This window comes from Schistocerca cancellata, chromosome 1, assembly GCF_023864275.1.
Source record: "Schistocerca cancellata isolate TAMUIC-IGC-003103 chromosome 1, iqSchCanc2.1, whole genome shotgun sequence".
In the NCBI taxonomy this organism is placed as follows: Eukaryota; Metazoa; Arthropoda; class Insecta; order Orthoptera; family Acrididae; genus Schistocerca; species Schistocerca cancellata.
Genome location: NC_064626.1, coordinates 410,872,493 through 410,885,483, shown reverse-complemented (window position 1 = coordinate 410,885,483; position 12,991 = coordinate 410,872,493). Strand labels below are relative to the sequence as shown.

General features: G+C 43.4%; 1 protein-coding gene across 1 annotated transcript in view; it reads right to left on the bottom strand.

Annotated features, from left to right (window-relative positions):
• Window positions 1–12,088, bottom strand: part of LOC126179985 (protein rhomboid-like) — a gene marked incomplete at its 5' end in the record, with an annotated part of 199,265 nt that extends 187,177 nt beyond the window's left edge. Inside the window, one exon of the mRNA XM_049924661.1 lies at window positions 11,960–12,088. Within this exon, the coding sequence (XP_049780618.1) occupies window positions 11,960–12,088 (129 nt within the window). The remainder of the gene's footprint in view (window positions 1–11,959) is intronic.
• Between the last annotated feature and the right edge of the window lie 903 nt (window positions 12,089–12,991).

Below are 12,991 nucleotides of genomic sequence, written 5' to 3'. Positions count from 1 at the left end.
AGGTTATGAACTGATCATTGCAGATTACGGTTACCACGCGCACATCTTCTTAGGAGTAGAGGGAAGTTTCCACACGTGAAACAACGGGGACGTACGACAGTAGTTAGGAGGGTAGGACTAAGACTTTCAGGTAGCGTACCTGGCCGTCTGATTTCCCAGACATGCGTCCAGCGGAGCGTGTCGGACGACATACATCGTGGTAAGAATATTCAGCACGCAACATGCAGTAGATGAACTGAAAAGAACACCGAGAAATAAAAAAGGAATAGATATCAAAACTTAGAAATAATTCTTCAATTCGTGGATATTCCCATTAAGCACATTTTACAGGAAACCAATGTTCTTTGTCATTTCAACGACAAGGAACACATAGAGATATCCAGATGCATCCTACAGAGCTCGACTGTACATACTCAACGTACCACATCAAAGTATCCATTATTTTGAATCATTTTATCTTCTTTCTCATCTAAATGCTTTGCTTATAGTTAAGACTTGAGGAATCCGCAAGTACATTATGTAGCATACCATTCAAATTTAGCGTTATTTCTCGGTTGACCATCGTTTCTCTGAACGTTGCTGTTTGTCCAGGAGAGAATGGGCAGGAGGGGGGGGGGGAGCGTAAGGGAATGGTATTCACAACATTAATTACATCCGCAAAACACGAGTCCAGATCTCATCTGCCTGCTCGGCGTGATTTCATAACCGCCGGCAGTTGCAACTGGTGTGAACAATGGGCAACGAGATTACTCAAAACTGGCCCAATGCCAGCGCGTCAGATTGCCCCGTGGTCTTTACATCTCAGTTTATCCCAATAAGAACTGGCTTATTTTAAAACATATCCTCAGTATTGACATATGAAACTTGAAAAAGCAACCATGGTGGCAAATGCCTAATACGACAGTTACTAGGCAACCATTTAAAACAGATTTTATTATTAAATCAATAGACAACTTATATACTTTTCATATTGCATCAACGTATTTTACTTCGTCGCGTTCTGGGGGCGGACGCCCCTGCTGTAGCGTTCAAGTGAAGAGTGGCATCTCGCAGGCAGGCATTGGAATCTCACAGGCATCATGTTGTTAGAATAACAGAGAAAGGACTGACGACCCGGACTTTCAGAGAATAAAATAGTATTTTCCATAGCAATTCGACGCTCCGTTACATGTTTGTCGTACTCCAACAAGGAAATGCAGAATGATAAGAAGAACTCGAAAATATCTCGTACAATTATCTAAGGAACTTGAATAACTGGTCTGTGGTACTGCAATGACAACAGCGGCGACAGTGTTAACGTCGATGATACTTAGGGTGTTATTAACGTTCGGACGTTGAGTTTAGTCAGGAGCAGCAGTGTCATGTGAGCTGGCAGTTAAACGACGCCGGCATGTCTGTCGCAATAGCAGTAAAATTACACATTCACGAGCACGGTTCAGTTGTCGTCTGGCATGGGGAACACTGATGCGTTCCACAGTAGATGTACAAATAACGATAGAAGAAAGCTCACACTGATGATAGTAGAGGGGGGGGGGCAACTTGGGCCGTGGGTGCGCGTTAACATATTGAGTCTCATCACCAACAGTATTAGACGTTGACGTGAAACGTTTATAATAACCTCTTTGCTATGTAGCACATCTGCGTATGCGATGTTTTTCATTATATGCATGTCGTGCTGTAAGAACTATGTTGTGCGCTTGCTTCATGTTGTCCCCTTTTATGTGAGTTTCTGCAATAGGCTGCGGACTCAATCCGCGGTTCAGGAAAGGAATTGGGTACTGTTATTTATAAGAAATCTGAATACTTCTGAATTCTTCCCAAATGCTTGCCAACCAAGCTTGATGCGTCGATAGATTTCTGGTCTTATGTCTCCCTTCATATTTATAATCTGGCCAAGGTAGACATATTCACTGACCTCTTCTAGTAGACTGTCCTTGACTTTCACATCTCCAGCTGGGACCCATTTGTTGGATATTACTTTTGTTTTGGAAAGGTTCATGTTCAAGCCAACCAGCTGACATTCCGATGCAAGATCTGTAACTAAGTTTTGGAGCTCTGCGAAGTCTTTGGCCAGTAAGGCAATATCATCAGCAAATCTCAAGTTGGTAAGCCTTCTTCCATTAATTCTAATTCCCTTACCTTCCCAGCTCAGCTTTGACATAGCCATTTCCAATACAGCAGAGAACAGTTTTGGGGAGATGGGATCGCCTTGCTTGACACCCCTCATGATGCGGAATTCTTGAGTTGATTCGCCGATGTTAACATAAGCTGAGCACTTCAATGTATGCTGCTCCCACTCCTTGCTCACTCAAAGCTTGGAGGACAGCTACATGGCTAACGGAGTCAAATGCCTTTTCAAAGTCAACAAAGGCAATGCAGAGAGGCAGTTGGTATTCATTCGCTCTGCTTATCACTTCACTAACGGTCAGAATGTGGTCAATAGTGCTAAAATTGTTTCGGAATCCAGCTTGTTCTATAGGTTGGGCTGAGTCTAGGGTGGAACTAATTCGGTTTAACAAGATCTTTGTAAAAATTTTGTACAAAATTGAGAGCAAGCTGATAGGACGGTAGTTTTTAATATTGTGAATACTTCCTTTCTTGTGTATCAAAATAATCTTAGCCTTGTTCCACGATTGTGGGATTGAAGCACAGTGCAGGCAGGAAGTAAATACTTTTGCCAAGTGATTTATTGTTACCTCTCCTGCCAGTTTGAGGATGTCAACGCTGAGCTCATCATCACCCGGCATTGTTCCCTTCTTCATGCTATCTAGAGCACACTTGACTTCCGATGGGAGTATATCTGGAACACTAGATATATCATTTAAATTAGATACACTCAAATTTTCCCCTGGATTGCTATACAAATTGCTATAAAAGTCTCTGATGAACTTCAAAACCGCCTCCTTTTCAGTGATTCGACTGTGATTTCCATCGAGTGCGATAATCTGCTTTTTACCGATTGCGAGTTTGCGTTTGGCTGACTTTAAACTTGTCTTGTTCTCCAAGCTTGCTCGTAAGGTGTCTTCAGTGAATTTCTGTATGTCAGTTTTCATTTCTCTTCGCACTGCCTTACATAGTTCGGAATACGCCACCATGTCACCATCTGAAGAAAGCAGTATTTGATCAATGCATTCTTCCTGTGATGACGTACGGATGCGAGACATGGACACTGAACTCATTCACAAAAGGGAAACTTAGGACAGCACAGAGAGCTATGGAGAGATCAATGCTGGGCTATACAAGAAAGGACAGGAAAAGGGCAGATGACATCCGGTCTGTGACGAAGGTTAATGACATCTTAGAGAGAGTAGGTTCCTTGAAATGGCAGTGGGCTGGCCACGTCGCAAGAAGAAAAGACAACAGATGGACGAAGCTAGTACTGGAGTGGAGTCCGAGAGAGCACCGGAGGCCTAGAGGAAGGCCACCAGACAGATGAGACAAAGACATCAAGAAGATCGCTGGTAACACCTGGCAGAGAACTGCCCAAGACCGTCCCACTTGGAGAAGACTTCTGAAAGCCTACCTGAATCCACGACTCGAAGAGGCCACATCATTTAATGATTGAATTGGCTGATGATGATGATGATGATGATTTATAAGAAATAGTGAATGGGGAATGAAAGGTATGGTATAAATGGGAATTCATGACCTCCAGCTACACTGGTAATGCACTGGCGAAAGTTGAAAATTTGTGCCGACCATGACTCGAGCCCGGGTTTACCGGTTCTCGTGATCGGCCGCTTTAATCGCTTCGGCCATCCGGACACGGTCCCTGATCACCCAGATTTCCAACTTATCGCATGCTGAAGATCGGCGTCCATTAAAGCCCTACTCGTAACTTACTGATTCCCGAAGGAATTCGGATAATATTTAATGTCAATGTGATGTCCGACAGAACATACACCGCTCAAATACAGGGTGTGCATAAAGTCCAGGAATACTTTCAATTATTTATTGCACAAGAACAAAACATTGTACAGATGCCATACATACTGCATTTTGAAGAGAAACTTAAAGGTTTTTTACTCACGTGAACCATGAGCGACCCGACAGACATCAATATGATAATCGAATTCTTGCCATGCCTGTCCCTGCATGGCATCGTCGGATGTGGCAGTCGCTTCCTGTATTCTCTCCCGGAGCTCTGCTACATCGCGTGGTAGAGGTGGTACATGCACCCGATCCTTAATGTGTCCCCACAGAAAAAAGTTACACGAAGTGAGCTCTGCTGATCGGGGAAGCCATTTCATGAAACAGCTGTCCCCTTCTGTAGCACGGCCGACCCATCGATGCGGCAGCTCCGTGTTTGGGTACCCATGAACTTCATGATGAAAGTGGGGTGGAGCCCCATCCTGCTGAAAGATGATCGGAGTGTCCGACTGCATTTGAGGCATCAGCCATCGCTGCAACATGTCCAAGTAGGAATATCCAGTGACAGTGCTCTCGGCGAAGAAGAATGGCCTATGGCCTGCACAGTTTTCGACGTGACAAGGCACAAAAAAATTTACCTTTGGGGAACCACACTCAAATTCAATGCATTCTAATGGATGCTTTGTACCCCAGATTCGACAGTTATGCCTCTTCTCTTTCCCATTAGTGTGAAAAGTTGCTTCGTCGCTGAAAATTAAGCAATCAACAATGCCACCCCCTTTCTCATTCAATTGCTGCAACTGAGAACAAAACTCATAACGCTTGTCTTTGTCGTCGTCATTGAGCTTCTCCACTAGCTCCAATTTGAATGGTTTCATGTACAGTTTCTGTCGCAGGACTTGCCACACTGTCAATGGAGCCATTTAGAGTTCTCGGGTTGCACGACGCACCTCACTCGTTATGAATGTTTCTCGTACGCGCTCCACATTCACTTCACTCACGCTGGGACGTCCTCTTCTCTTTGCCGGGCACAAGCAACCCGTCGTAACGAATTTGTTGTGCCAGTGGTAAAAGGCCTTCCTTGTTGGTGGCTTCTTACCGTACTTGGTTCTAAACATCCGTTGAACTGCTGTAGCACACTTGTTTTTGTCGAACTCCAACACACAGAAAGCTCGCTCCACACCAGAACTCGCCATGTTTGCGACTAGCGCTGACTATCGGCAAATTATCAAACTACGCTGTGGCGGCGAAAAAAAAAAAAAACTTTCAGGGTTTCTCTTCAAAACGACATACGTATGATATCTGTACAATGTTTGGTTCTTGTGCAATAAATAAGTGAAAGTGTTTCCGCACTTTCTGTACACCCGGTATATAAGGTACTGTTACTGCACATCTCCTGAGACCAGAAACGCAGTTGTGTTGTATGATTTACACGGCTCGTATTGAATGTAAACAATTGTCCGGCACTTTCTGGTCTGGAATTTTTGCAACTGTAAATCTGAGTTGTTTTATGAGACTGCAATGTATTTCCATGGGATTGAGAAACTGTGTGGGGCTGAAAATTGGACCATATGGAAGTTAGCATTACAAAACATATTACGCGCTTCAGACGGTGCAGACGAGGAGTGTACTGGCCATCCGCAAAAACAGGGGATTCGTGAGAGGATGCTGCAACAGCACAAATAGATGCTGCACTAAAAATTCTGGACAAAGTTGGTGGTGCAGTGAGTCAGATCGTCGCTAGAACTGTTGGAGCATAAGTCAAGGCGTTGTTGGTTGCGTGTGAGTGCGCGAGGTATGTGGGACAAGCTGTTACATACTGCGTCTGAACAGAAAACAAAGCAGGCTACACATTATGTTCAGTCATAATTTTTCAACTGTCATGTGATTTCAGGTAATGTCATGGTGACACATCTCGCTCGACTCAAAAGCTTCTTCGCTTGCAGTAACATTGTGCACCCTGATGGCTCAACATGAATGGTGTGACTACTCGACTGTGCCTGACAGTTATGAAAGTCTGCGACAGTCGTAGTGGGCAAGAAATAAAGATCAATAGAAACTAAAACATTTAATGGACGTGTTCGGTACCAAAGTAATTTTCAAGAAACGAGAAATAGAGACGGCGCCACCGGCATGAACTTTACTTCATCAAGTAAGTAGGAAAAGACGACAAACAAAACGAAGCTTGAATTTTTCGCTTATCGTGGGTTTGTTCATGTTAAAAAATACGTCCAAGTGTCAAACAGAAACAAGGTGTAAAATAAACAAAATTAAATTGCCTTACCAGCCTTTTATTGGTGAAGTAATGTGTGTAGAATTAGACGAGGACCCGTCGATCGCCGATTGTGGAGCAACAAATCACACGGCTAAGAAAACTGAGTGCTACAAATCGTGTGCTAAGTCTGCAAAATCACTGCAGATACGTATGGGCAATAATTCGACTATCGAGACACCAGGAAAATAGACTATTTATGTTGAAGCTTTTGTCGATGAACAATGGAAGTCACAGATAATGTTTTGTGTACTCCAGAAGCGTGAATAAATCTCTTGAATAAATATCTTTTCTGTGTCATCTGCAATGGACAGGTCATCCGACTTTTATCCATCAAAAGACAAGTGTGAGTTCCGAATAAATGGCGTTGTTAAAGCGTGTGGCATATGCAGTAGCAGTTTGTTGAAGACATTGAGTCAAGTGACAAAACCAATTCATCCTTGTAATCCTGACGTAAATGTTGCATCGAAAGAATATCAGAGAATTTGACACGAACACTTGATTTACAAGAATAAACGTCATGTTCAACAATTCTAGAAGCAATGTGGTGCTGAAGACATTGTCGAAAAATTTTACGAGGCTTGTGTTAATAAGGGTAAGCACAGTCGGAGCAGTTTTCAGTCGCGTAAGTAGTGTGCTACACAAGATGGAGAAGAGATTTGCACTGATTTGTATGGACCTATGGAGTGCAAATCGCTGGGAGGATGTGAATATTTTCTGTGCCTTACGTATGATTTTTGATGGCTACACATGGCTTATTTTCTCAACCAGAAGTTGTGAAGAATTTTTGTTGTCTAGCACCAAAAACATTTCAGTGTGATGACGTAAGCGAATTTGAGAATACTGACTACTGAGATTTGATGAAATAATGTGGTGTACAACTCATCGCCACAAATCATTACACTTCAGAGCAAAATGGACGTGCTGATGGTACGAACAGGACTGCTGCAGTGCTCGAACCATGCTAGCTCAGGGTTTGCCTAAGCATTTTTGGGCAAAAGCAGTGAACACAGCTGTTAAACAGAATGGTACGAGTCGTGCGAATGGTAGGACAGCCTGCGAGGTATTTATTAGAAAGACAGTACAGTTAAATAATCTTTATATTTTTCTGGGCATTACGTCATGAGTTATCCGCGACTGTAACTCTAGGTTAGGGATTATTAATTAATAACATTCCGTCGTCAGTCACATATTTTTCTAATTGCTGTCCAACGTCTTTTGGAGCTGCAGCTCCATTTTCAAGGACTGTGGATATACTGAGCCTCACATCTGCTTCAGTTTTTCACCTAACAATGACAGATCGTCACAGTTGCTAGATGCAGTGACATTAACTATTCATCTATGTCATTAATGAGATGAAGGAAGAGGAATGATAGAAATTAATGCAAGTAACATATTACCTGCGTCTGACGATACGTTTTCGTCTTCTGCACTGCTGAAAACGTCCACATTTGCGCTGTTTAACACGCGTATTACAGTACTATATGGCTCAAATTGTGCATATCAACATGTGTTACAGTGATATGATGGAGTATTAGATCTACTGTAATTTCCATTTACATAACTGACGATATAAAATACGAAATTAAAAGTTTATTTAGAGAAGTGACTGTTAAGAATTTAAATTTGACATGCTTATATATTAAAGACGAAATTTGACATGTTGATTTACGTATGTAGTGACTTAATAATCGTTAGAGTTTACTACTTCTACTGCTTTTTGCGTTCATAAGTTCACACTATTTCAGTTATCCGTAAATGAAATTGCCTACAAAGTGGCACTTTGTGCGTTCTGGGGGTTGTGTTTGAAGAGGAGGGAGGGGGCGAGAGGAAGCGACCGTGGTAAGTGAAATGATATGGACACTACAGGGAGTATTTCTTTTTTGAGCCAGGGCTCACGAAATTGTGTTCATTGCTGCTAGTGAGACTGTTGTATTAAGGGACAGTAGTTACACAATACAGAAAGTAATGTACTGTATTCACTACCTGTCTGTTCATTCACCATGTCAGTCAGTTGGAGAATCATTATCTGTGTATCTCAAGTGCCTCTAGTAGATTGAGTTTTGTGCTTGAAGGTTGTCTATGACAGAATGTGAGATCTTTATTGATGTTTATAATGCCGCGTTTGCTGTCATGAAGACGAGTTGCCACTGCAGATTTATGATGTACATTCAACCAAAGAGCTGACATGTCTTCATTGTGTCGAATATCAAATAGTCTACCTGACCTATCTGCGTAAAAACCGAAACAGTGTGGACATGTGATCGATGAAACACCAGCTTGTTTATGTTTATCAAGTTTGTTGCAACTGTGAGGCAGGATATGCTTTCTTTTATGAGACGTGTAATAGGTAGAGTTGTAAAACTATCGTAGGCTACCGTAGACTGTACATTACAGTAGTTTTCCTAGTAGCTTTGGTCAGTTAAGATCACAACCGCGTTACCTGTACATTAGACGTGTTGCATGCCTGTCGGGCGTCACCTCATTACAATCGGTTTGTTTTGCATAAGCAATCAGTGTCTTATTAGATACCCTTAGTAACCAGAAGCTGTGAACCGTCTAGAAACTAAATGAGGATTAAAAAAAAACCACATAACACAGAAAAATTTTTGTTCTACGTAGTTATTCTCCTGTCTGTTACTTAAAAACAGTATTTGTAGAAAAACTGATACTGTTAATGTATAGTTCACGTTTTATTCGAAAATTACTTAGTTGTAACGCCAAACACAGAGATGTAAAAATAAGAAAACAATACAGGGTTTTCATTTAGCGCTAGGAAACGCAAATTTCTCAAAAGCAGGTATAATTGGAAAAAAACCCACAAAACCAAAACATATCAAACAACGGTTCAGTACATCATCGAGCTTATATAAAAAACGTTTCTGTTATTCCTAAACAACTTACGCGCTTATCAGTAATAACAGGAAGCTCTTGCCTTTGATCATGATGAAGAACGTTCTATTGAGTACAAAATAACAACAATAATTACAATGATAATTGTCCGCCCCTGGTAACTAAGTGGTGAGCGTGACGGAATGTCATGCTTAACGGCCCGGGTGCGATTCCCGGCGGGGTCGCAGGTTTCCTCCGCTCAGAGACTGGGTGTTGTGCTGTCGTTATCATCACCATTTCATCCCCAGCGACACGGAAGTCGCCGAAGTGGTGTCAACTAAAAAGATTTGCAGCAGGCTAACGGTCTACCCGACGGGAGGCCCTAGCCACACGGCATTTCCATTTTTACATAGATTATTTGTGTTTGTGCATGTAAAGTGTACTTGCATTGTAAACAGTTGCTTTGGTTACATAAATGCGGTAGAGCTACGCGAGGAGCTAATTTTTATTACCTCATAAATGCATTATATATATTTTGTAAGGATAAAAATACACAATGGACTAACACTGAACGATGAGCGGTTCCAATTACGTGCAAAACAAACAAAAAGAAAGAGAAGTTGTCGGTTGGCAGTTTTTCTCTCACACATTCATCTATTCACGGTAAATGATGACATCCAAAACAGTTGCAGGATAAAGATTTATTAAAATTCTTGGCCAATGTTTCGGTATATATAAATATCCTGAACAGGAAGACATTTTCACTAGCAAAAACTTAGCATCGGAAATGAGAAAGAAAAAAAAACCACTATAGCTTAAGTAACCGTAAAATTACCAGAGTATTACAGGCACATAAACTTTTAGTCACTTACTAAAATTACATCTTGCAATGGAGATTAATAAAACAATTGTGCCAAAGGCGTCGTTAGCAGTTAAGACAACATCTCCATTTATACAACGTGATTATGGACACAGGGTCAATTTGAACACAGTTTAGCATCTGTACTTCGCCTATGAACTATCGTGACGAGGGTGTGAAAGCCCTAGGGCAGATGGTTTGGCCGAAAGAGGGCACTTGTGGTATGTGCCAGATACTCGCGGACATTAAAATCTATGGATACATACACATGCGCAGCAAAATTATTAAAAGTTATGCTAATTCAAACCTTCTGTCTTAATAAATAAAACATATCAGAACCATTTAAAAACATTTATGTAAAATAGAAAATATGAAACCAGTTTACATGTGTCGTAGTGTCAAGCAGATGAAGCTTGCGCTGTGGAACACATCTAACGAGAGAGGGCACTAGTGTTCTGCGCGAGAATCTCGCGTAACGTAAAACGGTAAAATACATACTAGTGAAAACAATCAAAATGTTAAAGTAAAACGAAACCATCTGTCGTTGTGAATAAAAACATAATAGTCAATTAACCACACACAACCATCGAAAATCACAAACAGCAAACATCAAAAATACGTAAAATCCCAACAAGACAGGAAAAGCGCATTTTACCGGCATCAACAGGCAAGAAAACTAACTTGTAGTCAGCCATACTATATTACAGTAAAGCAAGGAGGGGTTTGAAACTGTCTAAAAAATTTTTTTTCTAATCTGCACCTGTTTATTAAGAACAAAACCATCTTTTTGAGACAGATACTTGAAAATCTTTAATTCTTCCAGCAGGTCCAGTTTGTAACCCTCACTCGCTTCATGAAGCAATGCTACGTCATCCAGTTTATGTGGCGTATGCTGTAAGAGCCATAGATGTTCGGCAAACGTGGAATTATGTACGTTTTCCCCATTTTTACCTAGCATATGTTCTTTATACTTTACTTTAATGGGTCTACCTGTCTGTCCAAGCCGGCCGAAGTAGCCATGCGGTTCTAGGCGCTGCAGTCTGGAACCGCGGGACCGCTACGGTCGCAGGTTCGAATCCTGCCTCGGGCATGGATGTGTGTGATGTCCTTAGGTTAGTTAGGTTTAACTAGTTCTAAGTTCTAGGAGACTAATGACCTCAGAAGTTGAGTCCCATAGTGGTCAGAGCCATTTGAACCATTTGTCTGTCCAATGTAATAGTTTGGGCAGTCGTTACACGTAATTTTGTAAACTCCGGATTTAATGCCAAGTAATTTTGTGCCTGTAATACGCTGGTAATTTTACGGTTACTTAAGTTATAGTGTTTTTTCTTACTCATTTCCGATGCTAAGTTTTTGCTAATGAAAATGTCTTCCTGTTCAGGATATTTTACTGCTGATGAAGGTATATTTATATATACCGAAATCTTGGTCAAGATTTTTAATAAATCTTTATCCTGCAACTGTTTTGGCTGTCATCATTTACCGTGAAGAATTTCAACAGTTGCTGTTTCAGCCATGTTTAAAATCTTGAGATTCAGCTATGTTTCTTTCCTAACAGTGTTACCAGTACTATCGGTAAACCTATCATTCACTACGTACGTCATTTACGTACTGCACCAAAACCACAGAATCGTAGTTTTAGTAGAGCGCAACTGTAGTAACAGCTTATTTTGATGCAACACCTTTTAACTGAATGGCAATTTTATAAGAAGCTCTTCCAGTGAATGGAACACTGAAATATTAAATGTTTTTGGTATCTATTGGTAACAGATCATTCTTTAGTTTTAGGTGATACGCAAAATTTTATAAGTGAGGCTAGTAGCCGGCCGCGGTGGCCGTGCGGTTGTAGGCGCTTCATTCCGGAACCGCGTGACTGCTACGGTCGCAGGTTCGAATCCTGCCTCGGGCATGGATGTGTGTGATGTCCTTAGGTTAGTTAGGTTTAAGTAGTTCTGTCTAGGGGACTGATGACCTCAGATGTTAAGTCCCATAGTGCTCAGAGCCATTTGAACCATTTGAGGCTAGTAAATTATTACGGGCGAAAGGGTTAAAGAGCCTAAGTGCAAAATGTTGTAGTTTGCAAGACTCGTTACAAAGCGGTACGTTTGGCAGCTAGAGGTACTGACCTCAACGATGCTGACGGCGATGGTGAACCAGGGCGGCCTCCAGCGCCAGCCGTGGCCGTCCTGGGGCTGCGCCGGCCTGTGGCGCTGCGACTGCTGCGGCCGGCGAGCCGAGGGCGAGGGGGCGGACGAGGGCGCCAGCGCCTGCAGCTCGGGGTCGCCGGCCGCCGCCCCCGCCGCCTCCGCCACCAGCAGCGCCTCCGCGGCCGACGCCTCCATCACGCCGCCGCCGCCGCCGACGCCGCACGGCACCTTCGCCTCCGCCTGCACACGAATGGCGCCACTCAGTTCGCCACCGGCGACTCTCTGGCTGGGCGGCATCGCGTCAGCAAGTGGCTACTGCGGTCGCGTTACGTCACTCTTCGGCGAGGCGAGCTGAAACTGCTGCGTGCCTTCTTGCCGACACCCGATACACGGCTACTGTCAGTCGTACGCAGAAATTGTGCTACACAGTCCGCACGAGGACGAAAGTTCAGTTTCAGTCCGATGGCGTCTCAAAAGAGAAACAGGATGAGAACGGGGTACTGTGCCGTTTCGTAGAGGTCGCGCTCCAGTCGACATCATTTGAACAGCGAATACCAGTGTCGTTCCATTTTTCTCCACGACTGGCTTACGTCACTGTGCCTGTTAGAAATATAAAATAGACTGAGTCATTTGTTAGGTTGCAGACGATAAACTTGTAAGACTAGAGTCGTCCGAGCGGGCAGGACTACAGTCGCGGTTCCGGCACAGTGGGCCGCGATCCAAGTAAACAAGTGGCGGCCGAGCGGTGCCGCGGGAGTAGCCCGGCGGGGGCGAACGCTGGCGGCCGAGTGCGCTGCGGCTGGCGGCGGACTCTGCGGAGGCCTTCCACTCGCCGTGACGTCAGCAGCCGTCAGCGGCGGGGGGTGGGGGCCCGCGGCAGCGCAACAGTTCGCGCCCGCTCAGGTGTTAAGGCCGGCCGCAGATGCTCGCTTGCGAAACGGCTTTCACCTGGCACGGCCTTCCTCAACCACATTCGCTCCGCAGCGCCGCCTGAATAATCATTACACGCGA